A 14,905-nucleotide genomic window follows, 5' to 3' on the forward strand; every position below is an offset into this window, starting at 1 on the left:
GCTTTTCTAGATACATATGTTTTGTTTGTTTCAACTTATGGCCGATTTTGACTGCTCAATTTTGGAAAATTAAAAAGTTAGATGACTCCCAAAATCGAGAATCCAGCTGATTATAGATTCTCGATTCTGGGATTCATCAAACTTTTGGAATTTTTTAAAATCGAGCATTCAAAATCGGCCATAAGCTGAAACAAAAATGGTCATAGATTTTTCTATACATTTAGATATATATATTGTCTAAATGAATTGCAAAAACTATGCATCTAGAAAAGTTAAAACGACTCATAATTTGAGACGAAGGGAGTAGTCCGGTGTTACCTCAAGTGTTAGCTAAAACAACTAATAATTTGCGACGGAGGGAGTAGTACTGTGTTGCCTTAGGTTTTAGTACAAACTATGATCATGACGTCTCTAAGGACCTTCATTTTGATTTGTATCAACCAGCAGCATCATAGTTATCAACAGAATGCGTAAAAAAGTCGTGCATATCCTTTCGCCACGCCCATTTTTCATGCTCTCAAAAGATATGGATAACGAATAAATTGGACAGTGTCAGCTTGCAACAACGTCAGCATTGTTGCAGCAGTTCTCTTCATGCTTGTTACCTCGATACAACTACCACATTCAGGCCGACAAGGGGTACAGGGCAGATAACCTACATCAGCGCTATCTTTATATACAACAGCACAAATAAACCGACTGTGGCTGGCTCTGGCTATTCAAGCACGGGCAGGAGACAAACGAGGAAGAATCAATCAGAAGATGGTGTCTACTGTCAGCCTTCTCCTGGGAGGTGCCTTCTCAATTATCTGTTTCTGTAGGTCCATGAAGCTTATCCCCTTGTTCGCAAACAGCCTTCTGAGGTTGATAACCGAGAGCTCGCTGTACTTTGCGATCGCAAGGTCGGCCTGTACCAGCTCATACCTACAAGTAATCAGAATTAGTAGTACCCAGTTAAGATCCAAGAGGAATGGAATCACAAGTTTCAAAGGACAGCTACATACGCTGGATGAGCACCAATCAGTGCGACTGCCATCATGGTACAGTTATGCGCAGCGGTGACACCTCTCGGGTCATCCTCAAACACCACACACTTTGAGGGTTTACGATCCAACTGTGGAGACGGGAAAAGAAGACCAGAAAACATGTGGTAGTATATTCATAACACACTATTCAATTCAACAACTAGTAGTAGCGGAGAAGGAGCATGCCTTCATAGCAGCTGACAGAAACCTATTTGCTATCGACTCCATATCATCTTCGTCAGTCACAATTGCCTGCATTCAACAACCGATGTGAATCAAATCAACGTTGCTAAGAAGCACACTTTACAGGCAATATTATTTCAGTAAACTTTAGAAAGCTCAAACGGTGGATCAAATAACCTTGAAGTATTTGCTTAGCGCCATCCGGTCCAAAGCTTCGATCATGCATCTCCTGTCAAGGGACGATGCGACAGCACAAGGTATCCCTGCTGTCTGAACGGCATCCAACCATTCTCTCAACCCTTCTACGGGTGTATCGAGCTGAACGAAATGAACAATATGTTAAAGATGGTGATATTGTAAATTAAGAAACACTGTTTGCACAAAACAGTGAACTTACTTTGAACAGGTTTTCGTAGTATAACTCTATGAGGCGCGCCTTCAGCTTTTCCATTTTATATTCTTCTTTCGCCCAATACAATACCTGGACAGGCATAAGTATAAAGTATGAACCAGTGAGTTCTGAACAAAATAAAATGGGGAGGTGCCAAGTGAGAATGCAGATTTTCTTATATTTTCCCTTTGTTTTTCTGTTGAGACAAATAAGTGGTGAATTCGAGTCCCAAAATGAAACATCAATCTGATGATGCAGAAATGGTAACAAGTTCAATGTATATAGCATATGGACACATGTAATAAACTCACACCTTTCTCAGAACATGGTCAGCAGCACCATGAAGAATACTCTTTCGGACATGAGCTGCACTTGGGATATCCTTCCCTGAACAAAACAAAGAACATTAGCAGGTATACAAAGTTAGCATCCCTAAACATTGAGATAAACATCAATTCAATGACTTTATTAGAAGTTTGTAAGACAGTTTTTGCCTTTCAGATCCAGTAGCAGTAAGCCCGCACTGGAGTTGAGTAAGCTAAAGTAAATGCCCAAAATGGAAGAAGGTGCTATTATACTTCAAAATATAGCTTCATGAAGTAAACCTAAATCCAACTCAAGTGTTCTTCTTGGATCAACATTGCAGGAAAGCCAAAGCGAGAAGAACAGGTTCACACTGACTCTTTGTAGAATAACATAGATTTGCAACTCATAAAAAAATCCCACTAAAGAGAACTACCTCTGCATGACAATGCAATCAACTTTTTAATTGCACAAAGAAGTTGACTGCATACCCAATACTTTGTCCATAAAATGGTCCTATAACATAGGAATTAGCATCAAAACTAGATGTTACAACTGGAAACCTATAAATAAATCATAAAATACGAATGAGCCTGTTGTTCATACAACATCCCTTCCTTCCCTCACAACATTTCAGTCCAAAAGAGAGTTAACCTTTTATGTATCCCCATATCAGTGTATCCATATCCGTATCTGTCTATCTAGGTAACATAGCTCTAATGCTCTAGGGATACCACTATACCAGTGTTGAGCATATGGAAAGGGAGAATGAACATAAATCCATATGAATAGGAAACAAGAAACAGATAGTCACATATATAGCAGTGGTATCCTACATAAACACACAAATTTGTTTATAAATATACCTTCCTCCAAAGCAAGCTGTCTCCAAGCATCCAACTTTAGCGAGTCTGTATCAGCCTAAGAGAATAGAGATGGACGTCACATGCCAATCAATCAATGACACAATAACACATATAATAATGACATATTGTAAGCTATAGATACAAGCATGCATGCACAGATGAAAAATGCAAACAGCACCATGAGGTGCATCCAACCAAATAAAAGTTGAAATATGTCCAGTGTAAACTAAACTTTATTTGCAGTCCACTGTTGCAGCTAAAAAATTATAAGATACCATTTAGAAAACAAAATGTATTACACTAACACCAAAAGAAAACTTACAATAACATTATCCCACGAAAAAATTAGACCAAACGCCTCATCTGGCTTCATGGCATGCCTTATCCTTTGAAGGAAGCATTCTTGCAATTTTTCATTCAGATAATCCTGAAACAAGAAGAATTTTTAATAACAAAAATACATACTACAGAAATCTTATTGGCACTAAATACATATGATCTGATATGGCAAACCAACTTACGATGATATATACTTACCACATCGACCTTAATTGGTCCATCCATCCGAAATGTTTCAAAGCCCTCCCCATATTCAGCTCCAATTGCCTAATAAAACAAAAAAAAAATAACATGTAATTGACAAAGTGAAAATGTAATTCCTAAAAGTATTTCGATGGACCAATATTCAATGTAGCTTGATGTGGTCTCAATTTTATAGCATGTTACTAATCCAGAGCTGTAGAAAATATCCACGCAGCACAACTAAAAAGGAGCTCAAGAATAAGCCTAACTGGCCAGTGTCCATTCCCTTGAGAAGCTAACAGGTGACACAATCAGTCAGTCCTAAAGTAACTGCTGCAGCACAAACTTATATAAAATAAGGACATGTCTGGAATGCTGGAAATTTACAGAAACAGTTTGATTCTTGTGAGAAAAATCTATGTGGGCCAAAATGCACCTCCATAGTACTAGCTCGCTCAGACACCAAGCACATACAACAATAGCATAGTCTTTTTGTCCCAAGAAAGTTGGGCTAGGCTAGAGATGAAACTCAACATGAACTACAGATACTGGAAAGCATTCAACTGAAGAAGCCAGCACTTATACATCCCATCAGATGGCCCTTTTACATTAAATTCGCTAGCTAATGCATTGAAACAAAAGGAACGATCTAATCTAAAGGCGTTGCAACTAATCAGAGCTAAGCGCTAAAAGATTAACAGAGGAAAAACTCGATGGTACTGATTTTCAAACTAGAAGCGAAAAAAATCTACTCTAGAACTCGCAAGGAGCTAACTCAGCAGCAACCGCACTGACGCAGCTGATTGCCCACATTTGTTGCGCCTAAAAGCAGGGCGCGTTTCTTAAAATCGAAATAACACAAAGCACGAAAATGCAATCTTTATCCATGAAATCAGAATGGGCAAAAGAAGAAAAAAAAACTACAGAACGCACCTCGTCAACAAAGACCTTGCCGGGGAGGGGCGGGAAGGCATCAAATCCGGACGCCCTCCTCCGCACCCGAATCTGTCTCCCGTTTCTTGGTCTCTGCACGAAATTATTCCCCAAACATCAGGATAAGGAAAACGAGGAATCAGGGTGATACGAGCGGAGGAGGGAGGCGCTCACAGGAAACCGGAGATGGGGGCACGGGGCGCGCGGGGATGAAGACGATGAGGAAGGCGCCGAGGGGAAAGGGGAAGGCGCTGTGGCGGGGCGGAAGCTGCACGACTCCATTGGAAGGGGAAAGAAGAGAGGAAGAGAGGGATAGTAGTGGAGGGGTTTTATTTTTAGAAGAGTTTTTCCGATTTCCTATGTATTTATATTATTTTTTCTGGCTGTAAAATGTAAGATGAAAGGAGAGTTTTATTTTTTTTCTGTTGGTATATATATACTTGGTAGGTATAGAGGAATTGATGTGAAAGTTTCTCGTTGGAAGTTGACATAACAGAATTTTCTCGATACTCCTTGGGTATTTTTCTTTAGGATAATGCTTGGTACCTGGCTGTATCCTATATATATTCAAATAAAGTGCTGATTTCTTGAGAAAATATATTTTTTTAAAAAACAGGGGAAAATATCTTTTACAAAAGTGAATGCTATCCTATAATTATTTTATGCAATTTATACACATTATCTTAACATCCATCTATCTGGAATATTGAACATATGTTGAGTTGCTTGTCTGTGTTTTTTTACCGACTATCAAACTATTATGATCTCACAGAATTGATAACTCAAATCAAAGCATTATGACGTTCTGAGACCTGATTGCTCAAACATCTGCCTTGACACTAGCAATCTAGATGACAAATTATGGTAGGTCTAGTTATATTGTTTAGCTCATAATTGTCATCTGTTCTTAAAAAAACACAAATCATGAACGGTTTAAAGCGACCTTTATATTAGGGCTTGATGAGATTTATCTCCAAAACTCACAACTGATTATTGTTGCAGACAGCTGAAACGTGCACTTGCATTGCAAATTTGCAACAGATCAGAATCACGCTTACGAGCACACATGTAACATCAGGTCATCAGCGTCAAATACGACAAATCATTTACCTTTGCAAACGTAAAAGTTGAATATAAAATATATAAGAGTAAATTGCACCCATTATACAACAACTTGTCAGATGGATGCAAATCGGTCCAACAACTTGTAAAATGCTCAATTTAATGCAATAACTTGACAGGTGGGTGCAAATCGGCCCAACAACTTATAAAATGCCCAACGTAATGCAATAACTTGGCAAATAGGTGCATTCACAGTCCAAACATTACACGACAATGTAACTAACGCAAAGTCTCAATAAAGAGTATATTCATGTTAAGACAAATTATTACGTGGCAATGTATTTGGACAGGATAAAATCCCTCACTGTTTAGAAATTAATATTATGTCTTTACATTAATTATTTTTGTATAGTGGTATAATTTTAATTAAAACTATTTAATTTGATATTCGATATTGAAAAATTCACCCTTACTGTTTACTATATGTTTGATTATATGCACTGTTAAACTAAAAAAACCAATACATTGATACAAACTATTGATACATTTTAGGAGCTTGGTACATATATTTTTAACGCCTCATATATTCGTTAGAAAGGAAAAATGAGTTAAATAAACAGAAACAAACATGAGCATCGTTGAACACATGAGCAGAAGCGCCGAATATTTCAGGGTCTCTCTTATCGACTTCAGTGTTTGAGTGATGCTAATGGTGTAATTTTAAAATTTGTTTGCATTTGAACTAATAAAAATTGTACATAATTGAAAAGCAACAACAAAATCACCATCAATAATTTCCATTTATAAAATTTAAAAATTATTGACGTTCATCTACTTTGCTTAATATGTTAATACTGTAATTTTGGTTAAATAATATATTATTTTTAATAAAACCATAATTAATTTATTCTGATAATAAAATTATTGGTGTCCATTGCGACACAAAAATCTACGGTCAAACAATACGTTCCGACGTGAATATACTCTTTATTGTAACTTGACGTTAGCAAATATATTGTCGTGTAATGTTTGTACTGTGAATACACCAATTTACCAAGTTATTGTATCAAATTAAGTATTTTCTAAGTTGTTGGATCAATCTTCACCCAGCTATCAAGCTGTTGGACTAAATTGAGTATTTTACAAATTGTTGGATCAATTTACACCCACCTGCCACGTTGTTGTATGATGGGTGCAATTTAATCAATATAGAATATGCTCTGCAGCATATACTTTGCTTCAGCATCTCTCTGCAGAAACAATGCACGTGCTCGAGTGCACGAAAAATCTATCGTGCTAATTGCTACGCATGACATCAGCGCGCCATGCATATTTATGTTTTTAATACTTTGGGCTATGAGAATATACATTTTTTTTGTACACAGAAAAGGAATATAATGTACACTTAGTTCCATCAAAATACGAAAATACATGTTATATATAAACAAAATAAGCCATAGCCCATAGGTTGAGGTCTTGAACCATTGTGAGGGCTATTATGAATTCAAAATTATTTCTTGAAGAAATTTGCATGCAAGTAAGGCTCCAAGAAGAAAAATAAGTATGGGCAACTATAGTTCAATTTTCTTTTTTTGAGCAACGTAAGGGCATTTTCTCTCTTCATTTTGCGCAAAAGAAAAAAAAAGCTATCTATAACCTTTTGGGTAAAGAAAAATTTATTTCACTACACTACTAAGGTTTCCAACACTATTCCTTCAATCCTCGATCATAAGAAAAGAAAGTTTCTTTCTGCTTCCTTGTGCCTTTGTTGGTAGGTAAGCCACGTGCATAACGTGAATGCGTGTAAATTACACCGAGTAAGAATTGTTAAACACCACAAGTCAAGGTATGAATGACTTTCTATTTAGTCCTAAATCAAAGTATTTTCTCTTTGGATAATGCTTTGGTACCTTTGTCCTTTTTTTAGAGAGAGAGAGAGAGAGAGGAACTTTTTTTTTTGAGAAGGGAGAGAGTGGAACTTGGTACCTTTGTCTATATCGTTATAGAACAAAAAAAAGGTATAATTGGGGCTGAAAGTTTGGAGGCCCAAACTAACAGGGCCACGACTTTCAAAGCCCAAGAAGTGTCCACCAGATCTGACGCCAACCCATCTCCATTCTGCCCGTCTCGACTGCTCCCAACTCCGGCGACCACCATGGCCGCTCGCCGGAGCACCGCCCCCAACCCGCGCGGACTCCTTCCCGCCCTCCTTCTCCTCGTCTGCTCGTCCCTCCCGCCCCTCGCCGCCGCCTATCGCCCCGGCGACATCGTCCCGATGCTCCGCTCCGGCCAGTACCACGGCGTAATCCAATCAACCTCAACCCTTACTCAAGAGCAGGGATCCTGCAGCTATTCCCCTTCGTGTGCGTCTGATCTGTGCGGTCGTTTCGTTTGTTTTGCAGTCGAGATCGGTGTGGTTCGACGTGGTGGGCCGCCACTGCCCGGCCTTCGCGGTTAACCGGGAGGTGAGGCTTTCCTGGAAGGCTCGAAGGTTCCATCTCCACGCTTTCTTCTTTCGGGGAGGTTTAGTGACTTGGTTGAGGTTTCTTGTGCAGGTGCTGATGCCGATCCCAAAGCCGACCGGGTTCACTGGTGCTGATCCGTACAAGATGTGAGTACCATCTCCCTCAAGTACTGCAGTATTCAACATGTCTGAGACTACATTTGTTGAATAATGCATAAGCTTCATGCGATATTTAGTGTGTTTGTGTGAATTGTTCGTGGTTATTGTTTTGTTGTTGCCAAGTTGACTAGTTTGTAAAACTACAATATGTAAAAATTGTTAGATTATTCAGAAGTGCTTGGTTGCTTGATAAGAAATGTCGAACTCAAGCTTTATCTTGTTCATTTGAATGAAAAAAATGTGAGTTGTAGCATGATTCGAGGTGTGCTGTGGGTAAATAATCACTAGTGTGGTTAGGTCTTTCTTCTTCATTATTGATGTGTTTGGGTAAACTTCAGATCCTGGAATGAATGTAAGTGAGAGGATTTGGAATATATAAATATGCGTTAGAAAATCTTCAGAAGACTCTGTGCAGAAGCCCATATGAAATATGCTTGTGATTCCTCTGTAATTGCAATGGAACTTGACTGAATTTGATCAAGAAATAATAATAACTGAAAATGATGGGGTTGCACCACTTGTTATGCTTTTGTAATGAGTCCATATTTGCATAAATGTGTTTGTCTTACCTGATATAACTATGCAGAACATTTCAAATTGGACATGAAAAGTTCCATGTTCCTTGGCTTTATGTTATAAATCGCAAAACCTCTGAAGTTCCACTGATCGATTTCCATTTGGTGAGGAATACGCTCATTTCTGGACTTTTGTTTACACAATCCTAGTGGGCTGTTTGTCTCCTGGGTTTAATAGCATATTGTTCTGAATTTTACAGAAGTACTCTGGAAATGATCTACTTGGTGTAACAGCTAAAGTTGTGGACATGCCTCACCACTGTACGTAATGTGTTGTCTTTCCTCGTTATATCTCATTTTCATGAATGCCGTTTATACTCATTTTTTAAAAGGTTTTTGTCCCCTAAAGTTATTTCTAGGTTCTAGATCTGCCAACTAAACGCTAGTTAGTGATGAGGGCTTTCGTCATTATATATATACTCCTATGTGTTACTACTTTTGTATATTTAAGTTAGTGTAAAGTTCTTTTACCGTGTTGAACCATTTGTGTGCTTTAGTCAAGCAGACTCTGTGTCAATTCACCAATATTGATTGGCCTGCCTTAACAACTGCTGGGTTTTATATGATGTCTGGTGGGCATATTATGAACTCCAATGTGCTATAGACATGTCAACCTCCAAGGCTTGCAAACATGATAATGAAATACATCATCTCTTTTACCAAATCTTGTTCTCTCTTTGCCCTATGCAAGCGGAAATTTCATTTGAAGCAAAGTATTGTGATGCATTTTTTGCTTACATGGTCAATCGGTACCCTACCCACTGAACATTTTGTTCATGGCAGATGTGGAAATTCATCCTGACATAAAGAAGAATTTCTGGGATCCACAGAATTGGCCAAAATATGTTCTTGTCAGATATACATGGTCTGGATTTTTACCTGCCCTATTTCTGTGTATTTATAAATGTAACCTTCTGGAGTAGCCTTTGCCAACTATGAGAAAAGCCGTTAACACCTGAATTCATATGTTTATCCAGGGAGGAGCAATCAGAGATAGATGTTGCTGGAGGGTTTTATGTGTTATTTGGATCTGGTGAGTTCATTGGCTAATTCAGATAGCTTTTACGTAGCTATGGAGCTTACCTTATCCTATGGACAACTGACCAAACAATTTATGATTTCATTTCTTCTGATATATGCATATAGCAAAGGGTTAAATTTTCTGGATCCTAATTACTTCTGTCACTCAAACATGCAGGGCTTGTTCTGTCCTTCATCCTTGCAATCTATGTCCTACAGTCATCTCAAGAAAAGTTAACAAGGTACAGTTCTTCCATATTTAATTTGTTTATGGGATTCTAGGATGAATAATTAGTGACTCTGATGCTAAAAAAATAGATTATTCTGGTTTGAACCAACCTCCCTATCCAGATAGGCCCCTATGGTAAAAAAAGCACTCTTAAGAGTCGGCACCTGTAAACCTGGGACCTATAGCTTGTCAAGACAGCGAGGTTAAAAATAACTAGCAAGCTTGGTTAACATCGACGCCATTGCATTCTTCTATTTTTATCATGTTGTTGGTGCGAGGATCTTTGCTAATCAGCAATACTGTCAGGCAGAAAAACTTGTTGAAAATGTGTTGACACTCTGCTTTGCAGGTTTGTGCGAGAAGCGGTTGCAGATAGTAGCCTACCAGAGGGAGGAGTTGCAAAGGTCGAGTGACCTATCAACAATGGGATGTCATGTTGTCCACTAATTTCTGCACTGATCAGAACAACAAGAGATGCTCAACAGCCAATTTTCATGGATGTGTAGCTTGTAATACTACAGAACCGCAGACATCTGAAGATCCAGTGGATTATTTCTTGTGCATGCTCTGAAATGAACTCAGTTTAACACAACAAAAGTGGAGAAAGGTGCAACATAGGATCATCGGTGTAGTGGCATTTCAACCAGACTGGAGTTTTTGGTGTATTGCAAAGTGAGAATTTGGGAGTGAACCATCTTTTGGTTTTTCTGGGGTTTGTAGTATCTGTAGTGAAAAATGTAGAAATAGCTGGACCAAACGTGTATGATTTGCCTTTCTACTGTCCAATGAGATAGTTTCAGAAAATGCTAAATTGCTTGACACCGTGATGACTAAATCTTTGAAAGTTCCATTAAATCATTACATCAATAGTATGCTACTCCCTACTCCGTCCATGAACATAAGCACCTCTAGAGGTTTTGATTTGTCCATGAATATAAACACTTATGGGTCATTCGCCCCCTTCTCTCCCTCTTGTATAAGTTCGGGGACTCACGAAGCTTAATTATTGGCAACAAGTAACGCAAACCGAACAGCCAATCCACGAATGAGTTGCTTAATTAACGCAATGGTTGGCGATGGTTAATTAAAGGAAAGAACTCATGTTCCATGACTTTAAAGTGTCCTAAAAACTCTAATGGACGGAGGGAGTACTATTGTATGGATTGTCAAGAAATGATAATCAGTCAATGTGCAGTTCAACAACGAAAGATTTAATATATAACCTTAAAGTGCTGTTTTCTTAATTGACTTCAAATATACAACACAAGCATACCAGGGTCCGAAGTGAATATGAACTAACAGCACAAACTAGGGCCTGTAAATACTCCAAATCTTGCACAACTCCGGTTATCTTGATCTTTGGTACAAAAAGAATGAAGTCTATCTTTGGATATTGGCATGCCCCCTTCGGAAGTTACAGTAAGAAGATATTTGGAGCATATCCAGATACAATCATACAATATCTGCTGTCTAGTTTCATGGTAGATCTGCGAGCTCTGAAGGTAAGATCCTCCTAGGAAACAGATCCATTAACCGCTATAGACAGCGACGCTAAGAAGCCCAAAAATGTAACTGAAACATTCATTACACCTGGGTTGGCTTCCAACCCTACTATCTGCCTACTAAATTGAATCCTGTATGATGCCATCGATAAGGGGAAGAATTTTTCACTCCCGCGAGTACTTTGAGCTCCACATGGGTACCTTCAGAGGCTCATCGTCAGCAACACCGCCCCCATTTTCAACTTTGCTCAAAGAGTCTGAGATCAAAGGGACTGCCTCGCTTTCTTTCACCTGCAACGAAGGAAACACAGGTAGTGATTACAAACAAGAGAAAAACAAATGATTCTGGGCATGGAGTCGATACATGTTGAAGTTGTTTAAAAGATCAATTATCCCACTTTTGAAACTTAAGCTAAGTACAGCTTTGGTCTGTTCCAAATCAGTTGTATTAAAGATGTAAAGAAAATGAAAGGGAAAAACCTGTCCCACCAAACAATGAAATTCAGTATTTGCTGCTAAATTTATGCGCCTTTCACGATTTTCCACTAATTGACAAGTGAGGTAGGGTGTCAAGTTCTGAAGGGCAGCACAAGTTAAAGGCACATACTGAAATTTCTCCAGCAAACGAGAAAGGTACCTGTTGTGGGGAGACTTCGGCATTTTTTTGCTGGGTCTCCACTGTGCAGAAATATGAATATAATACCATGCCAACTACTGCAATTAGGATTCCAAGTATGTTTCTCCAGCTAAATGGATCGTGAAGCAAAACATATCCGAAGGTAAGAACAAGACATGTTTTCAGATGGCCCAGGACTTGGTAAGTAACAGGAGATGTCTTTCCAATAACGAGAAAAGTGCTGAAGTTCACTGAGACAGATATCAAGCATGACAACACAATGAAAAACTGCATGTGAAATAAGAGAAGTTAGAATATGATGGATCACTGTTGGAATATGTCTGCCAAATATGTTTCATTACTTACCACAACTTGAGAAGTGTAATTAAAAGCAAATACATTTTGGTTCGTCAAAAAGCAATCAAGGAAGGGGCCAATAAGAAACAGGGTTAGCGATTGGTAAGGGCAAGACTGGTAGAGTAGTTGGGTTGACGAAACCTTGAACTTCTTCTGAATAGTGTTTGTCATCTGATGGCCCGTTAAGGATCACATGAACACACAACAAAAAGGAAACTCAAATGCAATAGAATTCTACAACAAGGCAAAAGGTACTGCATGTCAGGATAAAATAGTGCATTGACAAGTACTTGTGTTGAACAGGCAAAGTGAAAGATAGTCATGTAGTCATAACAGCCTTCTGTTTTTCAGAAGGACCAGTGTAAAATGATGGCAGATTTTATCTATTGTACTGATGTGAATACAAGCTAGATTTTATCTCAACTTGTAGTATACCACCAAGCTAATCACATGAACATGTAACTGCCTATGTGCACATCCTGCTAAAGTAAAAACAATATTAAACACTTAAAACTTCATTTTTGTGGAAAAGAAATAGGAGCTGCTGCTGAAAGGATACAATTTGAGCAATGCAAGTCGTGATAATTGCCAGCAGGGACAGTATGGACCCCACAGCATTTAGTTGCAGATCAGTGACCGTTGCAACACCAACACCAAGAAGGAGCACAGAAAGGGACATCTGGATACTCCGGCTGCAGTGTAGAGTCAGAAACATGTTAGATCAAGATATTGTGCAAAAGATGCATAAAATGTACCAAACACAAACCTGAACTTCTTCCTGAAGAAAAGTGTCTCTAAAATGACAGTGCACGGGATGATCGCCAGCTTAGTCATCTAGACATAAAGGACGTTTCAGCATCAGTTAGGTGGATTGATTATTATCGAAGGAAGGGGGACACCAATTATTCAACTGCAATAAATCTTTGCACAAAATGCCACAACTCTAGTGGAAGTAAACTAAAAGGTATTTCTAACACAAGGAGAGTGGATGGTACAGAACAATGAGAATTTTTTTTTTGACCTGTACACGAGTAACTATTGTTGTACTGCCACCTCTTGAAAATAATTATTAATGCTGTAGTACCAGACAAGTAACAATTGCAGGACTGGAGTGAAATATAGGAAGTTCTGACTGGTACAAAACTGCATTTAGAAAATAGCTATGTACCTGGTAGAACCCAACAGAGTTGAAGCCAAGACTCAAGTTGAGGAGCCCAATGGAGATTCCATTAAGTACTCCAAAACCCATGACAGTTCTTGAATCAAAAGGCTTATGCTCAAAGAATTTCATCCATAACGCTACATGAAGGGAGCAGAATGTAACCAGCAGATGCCAGCTTGTCAAGGTAGTGGCTGCAACACACAATCACAAATTTCAAAAAAATTAGATGTCATTCAAATCAGCATTGCGTGCTCCAGTATTGTTATCTAACAAAATGTACTAATATCTTATTGTATTTTGTGATAAGGAATTTGCAATTCGAGTCAAGGCAATAAAGGTCTGGGTCAAATCATCAGCAAAAAATGAACCAACGTTTTCATTAATAAAACCAAAGTCAAAGTTAATTAATTCTTCATATGATGCATGGGTACATGCACTAATATTGCAATTCAAACGAAGCACTAGAGCAAACAAGGATACTCTCCCTTGTTTCAAGCAACCTAAGCAAAAAAGCAACCAGGGGATGACGCCCAACCTCACTCACCAACTACAGACAAGCAAACCTAATTCAGACCATCTGCAGCCATCAAAGCTTCAAATGAAAGCAAGGTAGCTCCAATATCACACGTGTTTGCCATTCACAATCAAATGGCATCAATCAACGATAGCTCAAAGTATGAACAATGGACAGAGACAAATTGCACTCCTAGTCCTCTATCCAGGTCATCACTGAAGCTAACCACTTCAACGTAATCTGAAGTTTTGAACTTCGCCCGCACATCTCATGCACCAGAACTACAATCCATATGGAGCAAGCAGATCTAGCGGATCATAAAGCATCCAACACGAGCATACATGTAACAAATCGACAGACTGGGAGGCAGTAAACAGTCAGATCTCACACCGAAGTTGAAGCCCAGGGAGCTCATGAGCGCCTTGTTGCAGATGACAATGGAGACGGAGGACACCACCGAGAGGCTCAGGGCCCCCACCGTCCCCAGCTGGAACTTCTCCCCGCCGACGCCCATCTCTGCCGACCTCCAAACGCACCACCACCGACAAACAAACGAACGAACACCCCCGGAAGATCAAAACTTTCCAATCAAACCGCCGGAATCACGCCGCCCGGAGCACCTGCAGCCGAGAAATACCCCCATTTTGATCAGCAAGCCACACCAGCAAGCACCAAGAAACGGGTCGCGCCCGGTCAGACCTACCGCTCCTGTGTCGGCTAGGGAAATCAGAACCGCGGTCGGATCTGGGGCGAGAAGGGCGCGAATCTGGGAAGCGCGGTGGCAATGGCGGGGAGATCTGCGTAGGAGCCGGGCGGGATCAGGACGGTGGCGCTCGTGCCCCGCTGGTCTCGCGAATCAGGGACGGGGAGGGAGGATGGTTCGCTTCGCTTCGCTTCGCTTCTCTTTCTTATATGGCTGGTCGGTCGCCGTCGGTGAGAGAGGTGATTAACAAGGGCATTACGATGCGAGGAGGAGGGTATTGACTCCGCAGTAATTCTACTTTGCTATTTTTCGAAAGTTT

General features: G+C 39.5%; 3 protein-coding genes across 3 annotated transcripts; 1 reads left to right on the forward strand and 2 right to left on the reverse strand.

Annotated features, from left to right (window-relative positions):
- Positions 1-488: 488 nt before the first annotated feature.
- Positions 489-4,564, reverse strand: LOC120697546 (5-amino-6-(5-phospho-D-ribitylamino)uracil phosphatase, chloroplastic-like). Its single transcript, XM_039980811.1, has 11 exons — positions 4,398-4,564; positions 4,224-4,316; positions 3,306-3,374; positions 3,091-3,195; positions 2,769-2,823; positions 1,913-1,986; positions 1,606-1,689; positions 1,386-1,526; positions 1,212-1,277; positions 1,005-1,114; positions 489-924 (listed from the first exon to the last, which is right to left on the reverse strand). Exons 1-11 carry the CDS (start codon positions 4,503-4,505, stop codon positions 756-758), a joined length of 1,074 nt encoding a protein of 357 aa, XP_039836745.1. The 5' UTR covers positions 4,506-4,564; the 3' UTR covers positions 489-755.
- Positions 4,565-7,366: 2,802 nt separating this feature from the next.
- LOC120697547 lies at positions 7,367-10,566 on the forward strand. The gene is made up of 9 exons (XM_039980812.1): positions 7,367-7,587; positions 7,688-7,750; positions 7,841-7,896; positions 8,495-8,588; positions 8,684-8,744; positions 9,267-9,348; positions 9,461-9,516; positions 9,682-9,745; positions 10,082-10,566. Exons 1-9 carry the CDS (start codon positions 7,441-7,443, stop codon positions 10,143-10,145), a joined length of 687 nt encoding a protein of 228 aa, XP_039836746.1. The 5' UTR covers positions 7,367-7,440; the 3' UTR covers positions 10,146-10,566.
- Positions 10,567-10,942: 376 nt separating this feature from the next.
- Positions 10,943-14,905, reverse strand: LOC120697548 (UDP-xylose transporter 3-like). Its single transcript, XM_039980813.1, has 8 exons — positions 14,587-14,905; positions 14,274-14,503; positions 13,376-13,560; positions 12,974-13,041; positions 12,767-12,899; positions 12,217-12,378; positions 11,872-12,138; positions 10,943-11,525 (listed from the first exon to the last, which is right to left on the reverse strand). Exons 2-8 carry the CDS (start codon positions 14,395-14,397, stop codon positions 11,400-11,402), a joined length of 1,065 nt encoding a protein of 354 aa, XP_039836747.1. The 5' UTR covers positions 14,398-14,503; positions 14,587-14,905; the 3' UTR covers positions 10,943-11,399.

This window comes from Panicum virgatum, chromosome 3K, assembly GCF_016808335.1.
Source record: "Panicum virgatum strain AP13 chromosome 3K, P.virgatum_v5, whole genome shotgun sequence".
NCBI lineage: Eukaryota > Viridiplantae > Streptophyta > Magnoliopsida > Poales > Poaceae > Panicum > Panicum virgatum.